Source organism: Rhinatrema bivittatum, chromosome 17, assembly GCF_901001135.1.
Source record: "Rhinatrema bivittatum chromosome 17, aRhiBiv1.1, whole genome shotgun sequence".
Lineage (NCBI taxonomy): Eukaryota > Metazoa > Chordata > Amphibia > Gymnophiona > Rhinatrematidae > Rhinatrema > Rhinatrema bivittatum.
Window position 1 is genome coordinate 30,986,676 of NC_042631.1, and position 22,429 is coordinate 31,009,104.

A 22,429-nucleotide genomic window follows, 5' to 3' on the forward strand; every position below is an offset into this window, starting at 1 on the left:
AAAGTAATAGCCATTATCTTCATTACATGCATTTTTCCTCTAGGAAATACATTACTGCTATCACAAACTATTAAGTTTATAAGAACAGCACCAGAAATATAGTTTTTCTAGCTTTTTTGAGCTCTGTGATGGCAGCAGACTGGGTTTCCATGGTGACTGCTAGAGTGCGCATGAATGCCCACCGCCGCAGCCAATCAGAACACGTTTTACAATGTGGTTTCCCTCGCCAGGCTCATTATATAAAACGGAGCTAATTTCCTGGTTTTGACAGCCACATCTGACGTCCTGCTCACCTTCAGACCTCGCTTCACAGCTTGAATTATTAGCTCCACCACCGTGGTGGTTTTACCGGTACCGGGAGGGCCGTGAATGATCGCGACTTCCCTCTGCGACAGGGAGAAGGAAATGGCTGCTTTCTGAGAGTCATCCAGAGATCTGTTGACGAAGACTATGGCCTCTGTGGAAACAGGAATATGGAATGATGCAGCCAACAAATCATTTTAAATGAAGAGGAAATGAGATTGAACGATAACAATGTGGCCTATAGCTACAGCAGGGAGAACTTTGATTAACAGAAGTTACCAATGTAATGAGATAAGCTAAGTGAAGCCTAACTAGTACTGAGATGGGTTGGCTATGCTGTTGAACATAACCAGATAAGTTCTAGTTATCCAGATAAGTTATATCCAGATAACTTTAGACCTGCTATTGAGTTGATCTAACTTATTCGGTTAATTTAACCAATAAGGCTGAATATAGACATTTTATCTGGTTAAGATAACCGGATAAGTAGCACTGCCCCAACCCACCCATTCACTATCCAGTTATCTACTTAGCTGAATAAGTGACTTTCCTGGTTAAGTGGCAGCTACTGAACATAGCCAGATATTCAGCGGTCGCTAGATAGCCGGATAAGTCTTACTTATCCGGCTATCTAGCGCTAAGTGCACTTTCAATATCAGACCCATAATGCACAGCAACTGCATTTGAGAGGGTCATAAAGGCCCCAAAGGAGCATACTGTGGGAACCTACCCACAAAGCAGGTTTTGCCTCCTTTCTGTTTTGGGGAATATGCTTAGTTCATATGGTTCAGCATAATACTATTTGCTTGCACAGTACAGTTTAGTATGGACATGATTATTACAGGCAATCAATACTCAACTTTCACGAAAAATCTAATTTCACAGTAGTTTATAGCAGCATAAAAACAGAACCAAATGAATGTTTTACAAGTTATTGAGAGAAAGGAATCAAATGAAAAAAAGGGAGTGTCCACACTAACAGCTAATATTACCATTTTTGAATTGGCCACACACACACTCTCTCAAATTCTGAAAACCTAAATTTAATTAAGTAAAACTCTTCTCTTACCTATATCTGCCACTGACTTTGGGTAATTTCTATTGTCTCCTGTGCTGCTTAATATGAAACCAAATTTTGTATCTTTTCATAAAATAAGAATGTGCTGTAATTTTTTACTCCAAAACAATACGTACTAAGGTATGTTAGAGCCCCATTCTGATCAATATATACAAAATAAAAGATTATGATGTTAGATTTCACAGCTCATGGGTAAGCACCGCGAGCCGCGGCACTCACTCCAACACTGCCTCCTCTTCACTTCAGCGATGGGTCACCTGCATCGTTGTAGTGTGAGTTACTGCTCCTTGTCTCTCCAAACCTTTCCTGCCTTGTCCCCTTCAGTCCCTGTCAGTCCTTTTCTTTGCCTACCTTCAGACTGACCTCAGCCTGGACATTGACCACTCTTGCCTTCCCCACCTGCCTCTGTCCTCAACCTAGACATTGACCACTCTTGTCTGCGGTCCGCCTCTGACCCTAGCCTGCCTCCGGATCTACACCCTAGCCTTCCACTAAGAGACTCTTTCCTAAAACCTGCTGGCCCCTGGAACCCAAGGTCTCAACCGAAAGGGAAAGGAGCTGGTAGAGTTGAAGCTCCTGATCTGTCTCTCCCTCATCTAGGTCCGCCAGCTGTCAGTGAGGATCTACAGGGCCCTCCCTGTAAGTTGAGTCAACCTCACCACAGCACAAAAGGTCCACAAAACTTACATATGAAGACAAAAGATACTATTTAAATAGTGTAGGCCTGAAAACCTATTACTATTCTCCAGGCTGAAGGGTTCTTCTGGCTCAGGAGCTGAGAATCTGGACTCAATTTGGGACTGATTTATTACTAGCGTCTCTTTTTGTGCAAGGCTTTATGACATGCAGGATCCTTCAAAAGACACATTTAACCCTTCTAAGATCATTTCAAATGAAATAATTTTCTGGTGTTTGGTTGTGGTGCTGGGAGGTCATGACATTTTTAGTCTGGTCCTAGAATGTGGGCCTTTTGGTCTTGGGTTCAAGACAAAATCAAGTTACGTGCTAAAATACAAATGACCCTGGATGAACTCATTTGGGAAGGGCATCAAAATATTGAAGCTGCTTAAAATTGAAGAAGGCTTACTATACTCTCTGTTCTTTGCAGCACATATGGTGATCCTGATTTTGTAGAAAAAGCCAACCTCTCCAGCTAGGCATGAGTGGTTTCAGAATGCTCTTCTCCTTAAGAATATAAGACATGTTGCACTTAAGAACAACATCTCCTCCAGGAATTTTAACAAAGTCTGGGTAACAGAAAACTTCTGGGGATAAAGAGGTGGTAAGAAGGGTGCAGGTAATACAAGGGATGTGAATCGTTTATCTGACGATTGAAAATATCGGACGGGATGGCACTGGATGGCCCGAGCCACTTTTAAAGATGGCGCCGGCCGTCCATTGCTCCTACCATGTGACAGGGGCCGGCCAATGGCACGGATACCCCTATCACATGGTAAGGGCAAAGGGCCATCAGCGCCATTTTGTTTACTGGCAGCCGACGGCCCAAGAGCGGGAGATCGCTCCCGGGACCCCTGCTGAACCACCAGGTACTTTTAAAAGGTTTGGGGGGGAGGGGTTGGGAGGGTGGGGGATTCAAAATAATTAAATTGAAAGGGTTGGAGTGTTTTGTTTTGTTTTTTCAGCACGAGACAGCCGATTAAAACCGGTAAGAACCATGGGAACTAAGATTTCCCGCGGTTTTTACCCGAACTCGATACTGGAAACGAGTCCAGTATCGATTCACATCCCTAGGTAATACTATATAGCTTTATATTTTGGTCATGTGCCCCTGTACGAATTTCCTTCAGGTTCTTCTTGAGGCCTAGGCCATCCCATGCTCCTGGCACGTTCAGTATATTCCAGAGGCAGCTTTTCTTTTGTACTCTCTACCTAATTCCTCTGTATTTGCTTTACTGAGACATTTCAGAACCTACTGGTTCATCTTGTCTGTTGGTTCCTTATGTTTTGAAAAATAAAATGTTTAAAAACCAGAGAAAAACAAAGCAAGGCAGTCAGCCCTATGGATGTGTAAACTAGTGTACTCGTGAGAGTTATTTATTTATTTATTTATTTATTTATTTAAATTCTTTTAATATACCGATGCTCAAGATCAGGTCCTATCGTACCGGTTTACATAAAACTAGGGGGAACCAATTAACAGAGCAAACAAAAACAAAAGTTACATTATAACAGGGAATGTGGAACTAGGCTGTTAGAGAAAAGATAGTTTAAAACAAATTCTAACTGGAGAGAAGGGCAAAAGCAGGAGAGGGTGCTTAATGAGCACGATGTGAACCTTGGCCCTAAAGGCGTGATCTCTCACCATAGACTAGTTCATAAGAACATAAGAAATTGCCATGCTGGGTCAGACCAAGGGTCCATCAAGCCCAGCATCCTGTTTCCAACAGAGGCCAAACCAAGCCACAAGAACCTGGCAATTACCCAAACACTAAGAAGATCCCATGCTACTGATAGGGAATAGCCACTGCTATTAATTGTAAGTAAACTTGATTAATAGCCGTTAATGGACTTCTCCTCCAAGAACTTATCCAAACCTTTTTTGAACCCAACTACACTAAGTGCACTAACCACATCCTCTGGCAACAAATTCCAGAGTTTTATTGTGCGTTGAGTGAAAAAGAATTTTCTCCGATTAGTCTTAAATGTGCAACTTGCTAACTTCATGGAATGCCCCTAGTCCTTATATTATTCGAAAGTGTAAATAACCGATTCACATCTACTCGTTCAAGACCTCTCATTATTTTAAAGACCTCTATCATATCCCCCCTTAGCCGTCTCTTCTCCAAGCTGAACAGCCCTAACCTCTTCAGCCTTTCCTCATAGGGGAGCTATTCCATCCCCTTTATCATTTTGGTTGCCCTTCTCTGTACCTTCTCTATATCTTTTTTGAGATGCGGCGACCAGAACTGTACACAGTATTCAAGGTGCGGTCTCACCATGGAGCAATATAGAGGCATTATGACACAGGCCTTGACTGGGATCAGAAATCTTGCTTGGCCTACACAAATTACTAAATTTCTTTGTAACTCAAGGCTGAGGAAAGAAAAGGAAATGTTATTCAGACCTACCAAATTGGAGAATTAAACTAAACTCCAAGCTTGCTTATGCGTCGCACATGTTAATTATAACGAGCCACATTCGGTGAAGTAAGCCAAGAGCACCTCTTACCTGTTTCTGTTGGAGGGCTGGGGTCAGAGTGGCCAAAGAGTACAGCAATCAGATTGCACGCTGGACCAGAATGGCACTGCCTCAGTGCGTTTAAAGCACTGCCAAGGAAAGAAATGAAAATGGAGGTAATTCAAGGGCTCCCCTTCAAAGCATCACTCAACAAGACCAGAAATGTCATTTTTGAAGGAGAACAAAGAAGCAGCAACTTACCCCAGCACTAACACAGTAACATAGAAACGATGGCAGGAAAAGGCCAAATGGTCCATCCAGTCTGCCCAGTAAGAAGGGGGAGTAAGAATCCTGCTCATGCCACATCACAGACCTCAAGGGGCATCTGCCAGTCCGGTGTCCATTTCCTAAGTCATGCGGCACTCTTCTCCTCCCATCCCCCCCCCCCCCCCCCCCCCCCCCATCTACAACTCTAAACCCTACACCACAATCTAAAGAGGGGAGCAAGGATTAAAGGCATCTTCCATTCTTTCAGAACATTTCTACCCCTCCCCCATAATCGAAATATCTGAAAATTGCCCTCCCGTGATGCGGTTGAGCGTTCCTCCACAGCATCCCCTGCTTTTTGGCACATTGAGAGGAAGCGATCCCGGGGGTGTGTTTCAGTCGGGGAAGGAAAAGCGTGCACGCAGATGGCACTTTCAAATCCACGCCTGCTTTTTGCTCGGAAAAGAACCCGCACAAAAAAGCAGGAGCAAAGATCCGCAGGTGCAAAGCTTCCAAACAACAACAAAAAAAAGTACCTGTGGACTTTATGCCAGTGTGGATGATTATAAAACTCTCTCATCCCCAGTCCCATTACAGCACAATAGTGTCTTTCTGTGAGCAACCCTTACCATAGTAAGAGTAGCTGCAATCTCATTTTTAAGAGAAAGGAACTGCTCAGCATAGCCTCAGAACCTGGTTATTCACCACTAGTGATACTGCTTTATTGGCCTAAGATAAGGATTTATCAAGATGATGAGATACATACATTTTGAAGCCGGACGTACCCCCTTCATCCTATGTACGCAACCTTCCTGTGGGAACGGAGGAGTTGCCTAGCATTTACAACAGCAGGCTGAGAACCAGAGAAGCCAGGATTCAAATCCGGCTCACACTCCTTGTAACCTTGGGTAAGTCCAGTCACCCTCCATTGCCTCAGGTACAAAATTGGGGGCCTGTTTACTAAAGATTTTCTTCCATTGTGTGACTATGGGAACAATGCTTTGTAAATAGGGCCCTTTGGTCGCAAGCCTTCTGGTGCCTCGAAAATCCCTACTGTACCTGAACGTAACTTGCCTTGAGCTAACAATGATTAGGTGCAAACTAAATCCAAGTAAATACATAAAAACAACCCTCATGCCTAGTCAAGAAAAAGTATCACAGCTTGCAAAGAATCCAGTTTTCTTCCAAAGCAGTACATCTACCCGAGTCCCTCAGGTAGGCAATTTCATGGCAGCTGACTTTACCAAAGCCCCTTTCTTTCTAATATGATAACGATATTTCAGTACCTCCAAGGAATAAATGCACAGGAGGAGGCCATCTTTCAGAGGCTCTAGAATGAGGGGTCATGGGATGAGGGTTAAAGGAGGCAGGAGTAACCCAAGGAAATAATTCATTCTAGAAAGTGTGGTGGATGCACAGAACAGCCTCTCTGTGGAGGTGGTGGAGACAAGGACATTCAATATCAGAATTCAACAGGGCATGGGGCAAGCACAGAGGATCTCCAAGGGATAAGAAGGGACTATAAAGTTGAACCAGAAGGCATGGATGGGCAGTATGGTCTTTATCTGCCATCATGGTCTATGTAATGACTTTTCAAGGACATTCAGGTTATGCCCTTCACAGACCATCATTAAAGCACATATGAACATATGGCTTGCCATACTGTGTCAGACCAAGGGGCCATCAAGCCCAGTATCCTGCTTCCAACAGTGGCCAAGCCAGGACACAAGTACCTGGCAGGATCCCAAGAGGTAGAGAGATTCCAAGCTGCTTATCCCAAGAATAAGCAGTGGATTTCTGCAACTCTCCCTTAATAATTGTTAATGAACTTTTCCTCCAGGAACTTTCCAAACCTTTTTTAAACACACCTATAGTAATAGCTTTCACCACATCCTCTGGCAATGAATTCCAGAGCTTAATTATGCGTTGAATAAAAATATATTTTCTCTTATTAGTTTTAAATGTATTACCCAGTAACTTCATTGTGTGTCCCCTGGTCTCTGTACTTTTAGAAAGAGTAAACAACCGATTGATGTTTACTCGTTCCATTCCACTCATTATTTTATAGACCACTATCATATCTCACCTCAGCTGCCTCTTCTCCAAGCTGAAGAGTCCTAGCCTCTTTAGCCTTTCCTCATAGGGGAATTATCCCATCTCCTTTATCATCTTGGTTGCCCTTCTCTGTACCTTTTCTAATTCTGCTACATCTTTTTTGAGATGTGGTGAGCAGAACTGCCCACAGTACTTAAGATAAGGTTGCACCATGCAGCGATACAGAGGCAATATGATATTTTCTGTTTTATTCTCCATTCCTTTCCTGACAATCCCTAGCTGAAACAATGTTTACTTGCCAATTCATTGCTCCTGATTAACCCAGGTTTTGTTTTGCTATATTATGAATAATGATATAGAAATGTTTGAAACAACATAACAGAAATAAGCAACTTACTGTGATAAGACTGTTCTCTGGATCCATTAACAGGTATAGCTGTCATGAGTCACAGTGCTCTCCAAAGGGCCAAATATATGGATGTGAACAGGGTGAAAACAATATAGAAGTTATGGGCATCTCTGCCTGCTGCTATCTGGCCTAATTTATCTACATTTTAAAATGCAGGCGAGATTTCTCATCATGAACCCTGTTACAGTGGTCTCTCTTACAAACAAAATGATTAATGTACAGAGTGTATCCATTCACAGAGATTAAAGGTAGCATTTCACCAAATTGTTAACTATATTGAACAAGTCAGAAGCACATTCATAAAACCAGAGTACAAAGAACTCCAGCATGACAACGCTCTGCTGGTCACTGCCAAGCGGTTGACCATAATGAATTAGGTTATTAAGCATATGAAAGGTAATTGCAACCACCGGCAGCAGGTTTACAAAGCAGAGTAAACAAATGGCCCACTGTGATAAGACTTTCTTTGTGGGACCTATTAAGGAACCTTCAGCAAAATCATATCACTCCAGATTTGCAATTATTTTCTCAGCTTCTTGACATGAATATTGGAAAGTTATACTTGGTATTTTAGGTGATAAAGCTATAAAACTAAATTTCCTTTAAAATTTAAAAAATAATAGACATATTTTCATCTGACTTCTAGCATCTTAATCTTGGTGCCTCATTTGTGTCCTGGCCCACTGGTAAAGAACTATGGAGTTTTACGATAGCTCCAAATCCTTAAGAACAAGCTAAATCAAGCCTGTGGGGTTTTTTTTTTAATGTAAACCCCCACTGCATTCTGGAATTTGTAGCCCTGATTTTCAAGAAAAATCAGCCTACAGCTCCCACATGGAACAGATGATAGTTTAAAAATATGGATTAACTCAACTGGCTCCAACTGACGATGTCAACTGACTACCCTGTTAATATGTCTGATTTTTGACAATGCTAGGAATGACACCCCAATGCCAACACAAGAAAGAAAACTGACTCGCCCATACTTTTTTAGTCTTCTGTAGGTCACATCATTGGCTAATTTCAACAGTCTGTAAGCAGTCTCTCTGTCCATGCTCAGGCCATCGTGCGATTCATTGAAGGCTACTGTGATGGCTTTCTGCGTAATGTGCGTCACAATTCCTGTAGCAAGCTGCTCACTCTGGCCAGCAGTTTCATAAAGCCCTACAATATCTCCTTAAAAATAAATAACAAATGTATGATACGTAATAGCACACCAGTACATCATCAATACCAATGCCCAGTGGTTAGAGCAATGGGCTGAGAATCAGTGTTCAAATCCTGCTTTTTGTGACCTTGGGTAAAGTCACTTTATCTCCAGTGCCTCAGGGACTCGCCAAAGACTATAAGTTAAAGGTTGGAACTTACTGTACCTGAAAAGAAAATTGGTTCTTACTTGATAATTTTCATTCCTGTAATACCACGGATCAGTCCAGACTCCTGGGTTTGGCCCCCCCTCTAGCAGATGGAGACAGAAGTTTACCAAATAAAACCCCGCCTTACATAGGACGGTGCCACCTACAGTCTGGCAGTATTACGCAATGTCAAAGCAGAATAGATCATAAAACCCCCAAACTAACTATATACAGTAACCTAACAACCGCAAACTGGCACGCCGACCCCCCAAATGGATACAGAACCTGTGCCATGCAACAATAACCATGCCGAATTTTAATCTGTCGAGAAAGATCAATAAAGAGAGCGGACTCTCCATTCCCTTCCAAGGAAAAAAAACAGGCGGGACTCTGGAATGATCCGTGCTACTATAGGAACGAAAATTATCAGGTAAGAACCAATTTTCTTTTCCCTGTACGTACCCGGATCAGTCCAGACTCCTGGGATGTACCAGAGCTTATCTTAATTGGGATGGGATCCAGAGAGGCCCGCTCGAAGCACTCCTTCTCCAAATCCTCCTGACCCTGGAGCCCGAACATCCAACCAATAATGTCTGGTGAAAGTATGTAAGGACTTCCACGTAGCCGCCCTGCAAATCTCGTCTGGGGAAATCTGATGACATTCCGCCCAGGATGCGGCCTGGGAACAAGTAGAATGGGCCAGCAGACCCTCGGGCAAGGATCTACCGTCCAACAAATATGCAGAATTGATTGTCTCCTTTAGCCACCGAGCGATGGTAGTCTTGGAAGCTATATTGCCCCTTCGAGGACCACTCCATAGCACAAAAAGGTGATCTGATACTCGAAATGCATTGGTTACCTCCAGGTAGCGCAGCAATGGTCTATGAACATAGCGCTTCCATAGATCCTTAGAGAAGAGGTCTGACCTATCCAAGTCCGAAAAGGACGGTAGCTCGACCGACTGATTTAAATGGAAGACACCACCTTAGGTAGGAATGAGGGTACCGTATGCAGAGAAACCCCAAACTCAGAGATTCGCAAGAAGGGTTCTCTACAAGACAGAGCCTGAAGCACAGACAGCAGACGCACCAACGCAATAGCCACCTTCAAAGTAAGGTCCTTCAAGGTTGCCCTACGCAATGGTTCAAAAGGTGCCCTACACAAAGTCTTAAGAACCAGATTCAGATTCCAAGAGGGACAGGGCTGGCGCACTGGCAGACATAAATGCTTCGCCCCCCCCGAAGGAAGCGAGAGACCAGGGAGATTCGCTAAGGATGCTCCTTGGATATGACTGCGTAACGAACCGAGTGCCGCCACTTGTACACACAAGGAACTACACGATAAACCCTTCGCTAAACCAGCCTGAAGAAAGTTCAAAATTTCCGGAACAGTCGCTCGAGTAGGAACAATAGCTCTGTCGAGACACCAGGTCTCAAAGACCTTCCAGACCCTCACATAAGATAGGGAAGTAGAGACTTTACGGGATCGTAACAGTGTAGTAACCACAGCATCCAAGTAGCCTCAGGACTTCAGCCGCTTCCTCTCAAAAGCCATGCCGCTAGACAGAAGCACTCCACCTGGTCGAAACAGATGGGTCCCTGATGAAGCAGATTCGGGCCATCCGGGAAGCGCAAAGGGGATGCTACCGCCAGATTCACCAGATCCGCAAACCAGGGATGCCTTGGCCACTCGGGTGCTATTAAAACCACCTCCGTCGGAAGTAACTCTATTCGGCGAAGAACCCTGCCTATGAGAGGCCAAGGTGGAAACCCATAAAGTAGAACATCTGTCGGCCAGGGCATCCAGGCCCTCTGCACCCTTGTCCCTGTGATGAGCAAAGAAATGAGAAGCCTTGGCATTCTTGAACATCGCCATGAGATCCATCCCAGGCATGCCCCACTGGGCACAAATGAACTGAAAAGCATCGTCCGCCAGTTCCCATTCTCCTGGGTCGAGATGATTGCGACTGAGAAAGTCCACCTTAACATTCTCCACCCCCGCAATGTGAAAAGCCGCAATGCAGACTAAGTTCTGTTCTGCCCATGCTATCGAGAGATGAGCTTCCAACGCTACCAGCTGACTTCTGATGCCGCCCTGACGATGATATAAGCCACCGTGGTCACATTTTCGGAAAGAACTCTGACCGCCTTGCCCTTGAGAAGTGGAAAGAATGTCTGCAGCACCAATCGGACTGCTCTGATCTCCAGCCGATTGATGGACCAACGAGCTTCCTCCTGGGACCATAGCCCCTGCACCGATTTTTGAAGACACACTGCTTCCCCAACCGGACAAGCTGGCATCCGTAGAGATCACCGTCCAGATCCGGACCACCAAAGGGATTCCCTTCCGCAAGTTGACCGGGGATAACCACCAATCAAGGCTAGCCCGAGCGGGCGCCGACAAAGGTAGAACGAGATGGAACTGTTCCAAAATTGGATTCCATCGGGACAGTAATGCTGATTGTAAAGGTCACATGTGAGCGAAAGCCCACGGAACCAATTCCAGCGTCAAAATCATGGAGCCCAGGAACTGAAAGGTAATCCCAGACCGTCAGAACAGGTTTGGATAACAGGGCCCGTACCTGGCCTTGGAGTTTGAGCATACGGTCCTCCATGAGAGAGACTGTCCCGCGACGCGTGTCGAACAAAGTTCCAAAACTTCCAGTGACTGGGAGGGTACCAGGTGGCTTTTGGCCTCGTTGACTACCTGTTGTAAACTGTGAGGTTTGGGTGGACCCTTGGACACAGTGGCAGCTGACCATGCCCATGGGGGAAAGTCTCGTGAGGGGCCACAGGTCAGGCTTAGCTCAGGACACACAAACACAGAGTTTGATCTTTTATTAGACTGTGTAAGGCAGCCACCAGAGGTGGCAGTAGTGAGCAGCTGGAATAGCCCGGCAGGGCTGGTATCCCTCAGGCGCTGGAACAGAGACTCCTCTGGTAGCAGTGCTGTAGTGAAAAGAACTGAGAGAATGAGTACAGTGGAGAATATACAAGACTCCAGTATGCAGATCCCCAGGGTAGGGAGAGCAGACCCTCAAGGAGCGAGTATCTGAACCCTGAGAGCCGGGAGGCTTGCAGATGCTGTACTCACGCAGCGGTTCCACAGAGATGGCACTGGGGCTGAAACGGTGGCAGGCCCTCGAGGAGTGAGTGCCTGGTTCCAGGGAACAGCTCTGAGGTGAAGATGGTAGTACTCACTGATGTTGAAGATTAGCGAATCCTTCCAGGCAGAAGAGAAGGTAGGAATAGGCAGCGAGTCAGGGAACATGGGCCCTCGAGAAGCGAGTACCGGTTTCCTGATAGCGACCTGGAAAGCAAGTAAGGCCCCCGAGGAGCGGGTACTCCATAGCGTAGAGAGTCCAATAGAGATTGGAGAGGCAGAGTAGCTGGGTACGGACAGCGAATCCCATCCGTAGGATTCCCGTAGGATTACCCTTGCTAACTCAAAGGCTAGCAAACATTGTAGGCTTTAAATATCCGGGCATCATGACATCATCACGGGGGGACGCCCCGGAGGTTCGCGCCAAGTAGGAAATAAGAAGAAGGGTTGCGTGGTGCGCGCACCCTATGGTACAAGCGGAGCATGACGGGAGGCAGCACCCAAGCCTGGTTCGGGGACGCCGGAGGACGGCAGGCAGACGTCCATCTGCAGCATGAGGAGGAACAAACAAAGAGAGGTAGGCGAAGTGAAGCCGTCGGAAAGGGACGGTTGCAACACTACTCAGCCCAGGGATCTCAACAACTGAAGAACCCAGTGGATTGCCCTCTGGCAGAGCAATTTTGACTTTGCGCGAATCAGCCAATCATCCAGTTACGGATGTACGAACAAACCTTGCCTGCGTAACTGCGCAGCCACCACCATCATAGTCTTGGTGAACATCCTGGGAGCAGAGGCTAGCCCGAATGGCAGCGCCTGAAACTGATAATGCTGACCCAACATGGAGAACCTTAGAAACCTTTGATGATCCATCCGTATCCCAATGTGTAAATATGCTTCGGTAAGATCTAGGGATGCAAGGAACTCCCCCTGTCCGACTGATGCAATTACGGACCATAACGTCTCCATACGGAATCGAGGGATCCACAGATATCTGTTGACCCTTTTCAAATCGAGAATGGGTTGGAAGGTTCCCTCTTTCTTCGGTACTATGAAGTAAATGGAGTAATGGCCCCTTTGAAGCTCCGCTGAGGGCACCGGAACAATGGCGCCTAGGTCGAGAAGACGCTGCAGAGTCTCCTTTAACGCCCGGCGTTTTGCTGTCAGACCACAGGGCGATACCAGGAATCGTTGGCGAGGTAGGCGTGCAAAATCTAACGCGTAACCGTGTCTTATCACATCGAGGACCCAGTGATCAGACGTCATTTTGGCCCATTCCCCGTAAAATAGGGACAGACAGCCTCCCACTACTGGAACCAAGGAATGGATCAGCTGCACATCATTGTAAGGGCTTGCCGCCCGGCGCCAGATCTACTGAAACGGCGCCCACGAAAGAACAGAGTATGTCTGCTGCCTGCTGGTATTGTGGCGAAATGAAAAAACGGACCCCCGGGAGGTCCGAGGTCTCTGACTGCCACGAAATCGAGATCTGGAAGCAAAAGACCCTCTCGACTTCGGTCTATCTTCTGGCAACCGATGCACCTTATTTTCGCCTAAAGACTGAATCAGATCTTCCAGCTCCTTGCCAAAGAGCAGCTTGCCCTTAAACGGTAAAGATCCCAGCTGATATTTTGATGACACATCCGCTGCCCAATTACGGAGCCACAACAAGCGCTGTGCTGACACAGCCAACACCATGGATCTAGCTGATGTGCGAAGCAAATCATAGAAGGCATCCGCACTGTAGGCAATCACAGCCTCAAGCCTTCCCGCCTGGCGTGCTTCCTCCTGGGGCAGAGAACCATTGGCTAGCAGCTGCTGGACCCAGTGAAGACCTGCGCGTACAGAAAAATTACTACACATGGCCGCCCGAATTCCCAGGGTGGAAACCTCGAAGATCTTCTTAAGCTGAACCTCCAGCTTACAATCTTGCAGGTCCTTAAGGGCCGTCCCCCCCGGTGACCGGGATAGTAGTTTTCTTTGTGACCGCTGCCACCGCAGCATCCACCTTGGGCATCCTTAACAGTTCCAAGGCTTCTTCCGGCAGAGGATAGAGCTTATCCATCGCCTTCGCGACTTTAAGCCCCAAATACGGAGTAACCCATTCCTTGAAGAGCAAGTCCGTTGCCGAAAAATGGAAAGGAAAAGCCAAAGGTGGCCCCCTAAGGCCTAACACCACCGGGTCCGTAGCCCCCAATCTAGACTCTTCTTGGGGCAGCTCCCAATTCCCTTAAGATAGCCGGAATGAGGGAACCCAGCTCATCTCTCCTAAAAAGTCAGACGACCTTTGGATCGTCGCCATCCATCCCATGAGACCCCCACAGACCTCCCTGCTGGGGGTCGGTCTCTCCCTCAACCCCCCTCGGGGGCAGGTAGGGTATATCCGGGTCGTCCTGGTCATCCATGTCCGAAGATGTATCCGGATCTGGCTGAGGAGCCCGGACACTGGATGGACGCTGACCCCCCTGTAGGCCCAGCTCCTGAGCGGCCTTGGCTCGCTTCCGGGGTCCGGTCAGAGGGTCCTGACTGTAAGGCCTTTTCCTTCCTGCCTTCTGGGCCTTAAAGACCTTATGCATTATTAAAACAAAGTCGGAGGAAAAAGAAAAGTCAGAAGAGAAATCATCTCCATCCCCATCAGAGACTTCCGCAGCGTTATATAAGTCAGGCCTCGCAGGTCTGTCCCCCTCAGGGACCCTGCGCTGCGGGGACAAATGCGGCAGGGGGATCCTCCCTCCCTATCGCTGTTTCCTGCGCCGCAGAGGCCGCCGGAGTGAGCAGAGCCAAGATGGCGCCCGCTGCCTCCGACGCTGACCCCAGCGTGCTCAAAATGGTGCCCGTTCCCACGCTTCACGGGAACAGCTCGGGGGCCACCTGCAGCTCCCCAATAGCGCCGGTAATAGTTTGGACCCGGACTAAGACCCTTCCTGGGGTCATGGAGGCTCCCTCTCCCCCTGAGAGACAAGTGGCGCACAAACTATCTAGCGACAGCTGCGATTGCGGGCTCCACAGGCCTTACACGCGGCACTACGCGGCATGACTGCAAGCCAACAATAAAACCTATCTCCACCCCTCCAAACCGCGGCAAAATGGAGCGCAACAACCCCCCGACGCGATCGGAGGGAAGGGAGAGTCGAGCCCTAGCAAAGAGAGCAAAAAACATATATTTATTTATTTTAAATACCTGACTAACTGCCTCCGTGTCCTGGATCCACTGGGGGGAGTGAGCCGGGCTCCCCAGTGTCACCCCCAGGTAAATACACATGCTGGAAAATGGGATGACCTCCCAATACCTCAGCGGCCTCTGAAACCAGAGGGGGATGGTCCCTTCAGGACCTCCCACCCCCCTGGGAGGCAAAGACTGGGACCTGTAGGCACACACTGCGGTCTCTTACACTCTTGAGCAGAAGCTACAGAAGATTTATATATATATATATTTTTTTTAAAGTACCTCACTATCCTGTCTCTAATTAGACCCTAGCACAGGAGACAGAAGAATACTGCCAGGCTGTAGGTGGCACCCTCCTAGATAAGGTGGAGTTTATTAGTAAACTTCTGTCTCCATCTGCTAGAGGGGGGGCCAAACCCAGGAGTCTGGACTGATCCGGGTATGTACAGGGAATACAGAATCCAGTGCTGTGATATCCAGTAGCACTATAAAAATGACAAGTATTATTATTATAAGCCAGTCCTCTCCTGTCAAAGAACAGTGAAAAGGTACCAGAATAATGGAAAAGGATTCAGTGCTTTAATAGATATATAATATGCACGAACCTTACTCTTCAATACAAGTTTTTATGACGGTAGGTAAGAGACATAATCTTCAACCCCAGTTATACAGATAAAGAAGTTGGTGCATATTTTAGGCGTAGGAGGAAGTCAGCTGCACAGTTAAGTTCAAGATAATTATCCTACACTTAACACCCATTTTAAAAAATTATATTTTCCCCCCCATCTACATTTCTGTTTTCTCATATCTAACTTGGTAAATTAGGTTTTCAAGCTGAAAATATTAAAACTGCAGTATTAATTGCCAACCTAAATGATGGAACAAATCAGCATGCTAGTGACTATGTGAAATCTGCACCAGCAAACAAACAGGGATGGCAGCATCACCAACAAAGCAGCTTGCTTCTTTCTGAAGGGATCACGATATAATGGTGCAGTTTTCTTATCTTACTTTCAATAATAAAGACAATAAGAAAACAAAGACTTAAAAGAAAAAAAAACTAATTAACCTGCTTCATCATCATCATCATCATCACCTTACAACTGTGCACACATTTAACTCTAAATAGCAGTTTGGGCTACTGGCTGTCATGCTATCAAGCCTTTTCTTACCAAAATCAAAAAAGGGCTGATATTTTACAATTCTTGGTCTTGAAACATCTTCAAGATCAAGAATAAGGCTAGGCAACTCTGGGGCTGGAATGCCACAAACAGGTCTGGTTTTCAGGACATCCCCATGAATATGCAAGAGCTATATTTGCATACAATAGAGGCGGGGCAAGCAAATATACCTCGTGCATAATCGTGCTGGATATCCTGAAAGCTAGACCTGTCTGTGGCACTCCAAGATCAGAGTTGCCTACCCTTGATCTAGGATAGCTCCTTCCTAGAGACACACAGTACGTTGGGCATACCAGTATGAAGCGGTTGCAACTGAAAAACATAAAAAAACTCCAGGAAAGCTGGAAACCTGCAGGTTATTAATTATGAAGGCAATATTCAAAGCCATTTAATGAATTGCTTGGCTAAATTAGCTTGGCTGAAAATGATCCTTCTCGGGTGGGCTGAAAGCATGTGTAGGCAGGATAGGGAAAGAACAGGTATAGATTTGATTTTCCAGCAAATATGTGCTCATAGGTTTAGCCTTCCGACCTCGAAGGCAGTTAGAAAGTTAGCCACAGGAGCTGCATACTTTGCAGCTCCACAAACTATTTGAAAATGGCCTCAGGATTCCAGGTGCTGTAATTGTAATCTTTTTTGCTGTCTCATGAGATAAACTGTGTGTGCAATATGGTGATAGTATCCTGCCAGACAAGTTAATGTTAAGTTCACTAAATGGAAACTGGGACTGCAAAAAAATATATATAAAGACAATTTTCAAAACTGTGTGTGTAAACAAACTTTATGTGTGTACATGAACTTTTGACAATTTCTACTTTTATGCACATAATGCCTTTGAAAATTCACTGAAATGTCAAAAGGTTTTCCATGCATACATTGGCTTTTGAAAATTGCAACGATATACGCTACTTTTACATGTGTAACACCACTGAGGTCCATATTCAAACACACTTAACTGGGCTAAATTCTAGCTGATAAGTTAGGAAGCTAGAATTTAGGCGGATAAGTTAGGAGCCTTCCGGAGGTGTAACTGGGAGGTGTTGAGTTAGCCGGTTAAGTCTGGATGAGTCAAAGAGCTATAGTTAGCCGGCTAACTTTAATATAGCCAGCAATATTCAATAGTGCAGCTGCACTATTGAACATACCTCCAAAGTTAGCCGGATAGGTTTATTTGGCTACTTTGCTGACCAGACTGTGTCTGAATATGGACCTCTTTGAAAATTACCTCCAGTGAATACAAAACCATAAGATTTGGTTACCAAGTTTCATCAGTACTGGCCACATGTCCACCAGGTTTCAGAGGCTTTTCTGCTGCTGTACAGCAGAGCTATCAATTTCATATTACAGGCAGAATATCTTCTCAAATTGTAATCAATTTCCAAATAGTAATTTGAAATGAATAATCACATTGGATATTTAGTGTATCCCTAATCCTTCCCGATATCCCCATCAAAAATGTCCTTGTGCTGTTACAGAAATATAAGAGGATGTCCCTGCCTCTGTGTGCAAAAATCCAACATTTAGGGGAGCCTATATACTAGTTTCCCTATTTTGTTTCTAATAGTATCTTCCTAGATGTTGAGTTTTAATCAGTGTCCAGACTGCCCTATGAACAATAAAATACATAGTCTGAGAGACGGATGCAAACCTCAAAACCCACAAGGACTTGCTCCTCAGGCAGTTTCCATAGGGGCTTCTAAGTTGTTTTCCCACACTTTGCTGCCCTTTGGCAACATAAGAACATAAGAAATTGCCATTCTAAGTCAGACCAAGGGTCCATCAAGCCCAGCATCCTGTTTCCAACAGAGGCCAAACCAGGCCACAAGAACCTGGCAATTACCCAAATACTAAGAAGAACCCATGCTACTGATGCAATTAATGCCCATCAACCAACCTCTTCCCTTCAATAATAATTCTACAACATACACCAATACAAGGGACACTTGTGCTATGGTGTTGCTTATGTACGGTGGCTCTATTAAAGGACAACCAATTGGTGGGTGTCCTTCTTTTTAGCCCCGTCTATTATTCTTTATTAACCAAGTTTTAATTAAAACTTGGTTAATTATTCTTTATTAACCAAGTTTTAATTAAAACTTGGTTAATAAAGAATAATAGACGGGGCTAAAAAGAAGGACACCCACCAATTGGTTGTCCTTTAATAGAGCCACCGTACATAAGCAACACCATAGCACAAGTGTCCCTTGTATTGGTGTATGTTGTAGACTGATGCAATTAATAGCAGTGGCTATTCCCTAAGTTAACTTGATTAATAGCTGTTAATGGACTTCTCCTCCAAGTAGGTGCATTTTGCAAATATTGCAAATATTGATAGAACAAAGCCAGCACCTTATCACAAGTTTAACAAATCTCTGGACAGCTTGCTAAGAAACTGTGCCTCGTGTTGAGGTCCGTTTTCAAAGCGATTTACAGGAGTAGAAAGCATTTTACCAGCGCTCATCGGCTGGGTCACCCTCAACGAGGCTGAAAGCTCAGACATTGTGGAACCACTTTTAGTCACGTGGCGAGGAAGCATTCCCAGGACTGCATTTTGGCATTATCACGTGGATTTAGCTTTGCAAATTCTCAAAGATTAAGAGGGCGAATCTCCAACTGCCCACATCGGGACATAGACCGTGCGTGCTTTTTATCTGTGAGTTTTGCATCAGTTCTCTTAGTGAAAGTGCCCGTGTGCATTCTCTTTCAAACTTATGGCACAAAAATGCATGCGGTCACTTGCACCTGCTTTTTCTGCAAGTAGAATTTTGCTGGAAAAGGACACACAAAAGATTTTTTTTTTTAATGATCATTTGGCCGTTATTATAGACCACTCTACTGCTGGAAAAGGACTTACCCGTTCCAAAGCTGTTACTGGGTAGCACTGCCTCACAATCATATTTTCTGGGACTAAACGTTATAAGGAGCTTCCCATAGAGCCCAGTTCTTTGGCTGGCCACTTGAAGTTTTAGGAAACTGACTCCTCGGCGCTGGAGTTCTTTCAAAGAGATGCTTTCTTGCCATAACCTGTAACACACGGACATCAAAACTATTAAAGCTGTGCTGTCAATTTATGGCATCAGTGAGAAAATTTACAAGTCAAGGGGGAAAAAGCACATGAGAAAACAAGTTAGCTGTTAGCTATGTCTCTAAGTACTTTCCAGACTTTCAGACTTTTGTCTCGTTCTCAAACAGTCCAGTGATTGCGTGGCAAAATTCTAACTTATTTCTGGCCCAGTTCCTTTTGATATCCAGCTCAATCAACTGGGGCTGGGATCCATCACCATGAGTCTTGATTCATAACTACTTGTGAATTTTTTCCCTTATTTTATATCCCCTACCAATTAACCCAGCTCAGTCATCGCAGTAACAGTTAATGGCTGGGTGGCCATGCACCAGGATTCCCTCCATAACTCTACGATCATGGGCTCTAAATTCTACCACGAGGTGTCACTGGTGCACAATTACTGGGACTCCTTTCCCCCCTCTTGGAGGGGGGGGGGGGCATCTCCTGGAAATACGACTTTAATATGCTCCCTCTCCCCTCGCAAGAGCTGCAAATGCTGCTGTCTGGCCAGCCCAGAAAGCAGAAGACTTGACCCAGGAATTTGAACCAGGAGCCAACCCCTAGTGGATTTTTATTGCTCTATTGCTCAAACAATACTAATACAAGATGCAATATATGACACCAACAATCAGCAGATTTAAAACAAAGCATAGAAAATACTTTTCATTCTATGTACAGTCAAGCTGGGGAATCTGTTCCCAGAAAATGTTGTCAAAGCAACTAGTATGGTGGGATTTTAGAGGTTTGGACAAGTTTCTGAAGGAAAAGGCCATAAAACTTTATTAGCTAGATAGACTAGGGAAAACTATTGCTATACCTGGGAATGACTAGCAAGAAATAGATGTACTTTTTGGAATCAATCAAGTACTTGTGACTAGACTGGCCACAGTCAAAAAGAGTATACTGGGTTCAATGGACCTTGGTCTTACTCAGCATGGCATATCATGTTTTTATGTACTAGATCCCAATGCAGTCATCACTGTGACATATGCAAAGCAAGAATATAATATGCACAGTTTAAGAGTCGATTTAGGGGGAAACAAATTCAAAACAAGGGGTAAGATATAATAAAAGTGCAAATCTGTTATTACAATATATATATATATATATATATATATATATATATATATAATTTAAAAAAGGAAAAGAATATCTTAGAACACACCAGAAAAGAAACTCGTCAATGATAGAATGCAAGAGAGGCAAAAGCCAGCCAAGATGATATTTTGAATTGCCCTTAACTATGGCAAACTCATTTACTATCATGAGATAAATACAATAGGCAGAATGGAGATCCATGAAGAGCTGCAGTCTCCTCCTACAGAGTCGGATTTGGTGGTGATCTGAATGATATTTAGACCTGGATTATCACCAGTAAGTAACGCAGGACGGGCCAGTCTACCTGGTTTCCTCTATTTCCGCTTCTCTCTCCTGCTTAAGGAGCTCTAACTGAGTCTGTACAAAGCTCTCCATGGTCAGCGGCGATGTCTTCAGCTGAAAGCCTCGGACTCTACCCCCGACAGTTGAAGGGGACTCTCCGTCAGCTTTCTGCCGCTGTAATAGCAAAAACGTCTGCTCCAGCGTCCCGCGGGTCGCTCCGGACCCTTTCTTCCGGCTCTCGGTTTCCGCCCCGGTCCCTTTCTCTGGTTGCGCGCACCTCCGTTTCCGGCCGGAGATGGCGGCCCTCGCTTGCAGGCAGCTGCTGCGGCGGTCGCTCGTGTCTGGTCTGCCGGCGAGGCCCGCGGCAGGTGAGTGTTGGAGCCGGGTGCCTAACCCTGCAGCTGCTCCCCCGTACAGGAAGGGCGCCATTAAAATGAGGTTACAAGTTGTAGGATGAGCAGGACCTATGGCTGGCTTTTTTTTTCTGGAATTTAATTTTGCATGTTATTCTCACTTTGGTTAACGTTTATATTTAACACTTGGCACTGTAGTCTTCAGCTGTTCCTTTGGGTTTCCAGCTCAGTCTGGACTGGTTTTTATTGCATACGGTTTACTGAGCCTTCATTTGGTTTCTAAAGGTTAGCCTCCTAACCTTTAGAAAAAGACTCAAGACTTGGCTGTTTATGCAAGCTTTCCCGGACTTAAATGAATGCACCTCGCCATCAACATATCCAACACAGCAGCTGTACCTCTTCTCCTTGTATATAATGTAGTCTCTGCTAAACTATCTTTATTTCCTCTGATCCCAGTTCAATAGTCCTTGTTTATTTTTATTTTATTTAACGGCTTTTTTATACCGACACTAAAATACACACATCGGTTTACATCTTAACGAAAGGTAGAAATTACAATGTACGGGGAGTGGGGAAACAGGAGAACAATAAACAATAGACAGGAGAACAATAAACAATAGAAAAGGGGCTATGAGGAGGAGCCAGATATCAAGCTGGGGGGGGGGGGGGGGGGGGAGAGGGATATGAACATATTTACAAAAATTGAAATGATGCTACATAAAATATAACATTTACAAGAAAAATTCAGGGTGGGTATTAGAATGAACATATTTACATAGAAGGAATTGTTAATTGTAACTGCTTTCTTCGACACGTTATTTCTGTTTTTGATGTATTTATTGCACCCCTGTTTATTTGTAAACCAGCATGATGTCATCATTTCATGAATGCTGGTATATTTAAAAACCTTAAATAAATTTGTAATGTTTTAATGTTTCCAGCCAATGGCCAAAATATATAGCTCTCTTCCAAGCTAGCCAACATAGACACCAATGAGCACATACTTATATAGCAAACAAATTAGAGGTTCTCCATGTACTTTTCATTCTAAAGCATAGTTATTAATTCCCAATGGTGCCTAGGCTTAACTCATGTTTTCTTAACGCTAGAGGTTAGCGCCTGTTCAGAAGTGAAGTAAAGTTTCTGGGGCTAGTGTTAGGCTATGGCAGGGGTGCACAAGCCCCAACCAGTCTGGTTTCCAGGATTTCCCTATTGAATGTGCATGAGAAATATTTCCATACAACCAAAAATACATAAAACAAATTCTTGGTTGGCAACCATGCAGTAACATACTAACCTTGTTTCATCTTTATTTAAAATGGTGTGTTTCAAAATATAAAGAATAAAATGTAATTTTACATGTTGTAAAGTGCAGACTGAAGATTTTGAAAATTATACAACTGTATAAATATTCACCATTCCATGGTATGCTGTTCGTTTTTAATGAGTTGTCTATTATTTTTATCCCCAGCTTCTCTGTTGTGGTCTGCTTTTCGAAATCAGAGTTCACAGAGTACATCACTTCAAACAGGGTAAATTGGAAATGTGGAATATTTTCAATAAAACGTATTAAGCAAAAAT

General features: G+C 44.8%; 2 protein-coding genes across 2 annotated transcripts in view; one reads left to right on the forward strand and one right to left on the reverse strand.

Annotated features, from left to right (window-relative positions):
- The window catches only part of IGHMBP2 (immunoglobulin mu DNA binding protein 2), an 89,568-nt gene extending 68,920 nt beyond the window's left edge, over positions 1 to 20,648 (reverse strand). The window contains exons 1-5 of the mRNA XM_029582233.1: positions 20,518 to 20,648; positions 18,906 to 19,075; positions 8,237 to 8,426; positions 4,571 to 4,668; positions 294 to 457 (exon numbers count right to left, since the gene is read on the reverse strand). Of these exons, the coding sequence (XP_029438093.1) occupies positions 294 to 457; positions 4,571 to 4,668; positions 8,237 to 8,426; positions 18,906 to 19,075; positions 20,518 to 20,588 (693 nt within the window). The 5' untranslated portion in view covers positions 20,589 to 20,648. The remainder of the gene's footprint in view (positions 1 to 293; positions 458 to 4,570; positions 4,669 to 8,236; positions 8,427 to 18,905; positions 19,076 to 20,517) is intronic.
- An 82-nt stretch (positions 20,649 to 20,730) lies between these two features.
- MRPL21 (mitochondrial ribosomal protein L21) overlaps positions 20,731 to 22,429 on the forward strand; it is a 45,608-nt gene continuing 43,909 nt past the window's right edge. The window contains exons 1-2 of the mRNA XM_029582234.1: positions 20,731 to 20,863; positions 22,320 to 22,380. Of these exons, the coding sequence (XP_029438094.1) occupies positions 20,791 to 20,863; positions 22,320 to 22,380 (134 nt within the window). The 5' untranslated portion in view covers positions 20,731 to 20,790. The remainder of the gene's footprint in view (positions 20,864 to 22,319; positions 22,381 to 22,429) is intronic.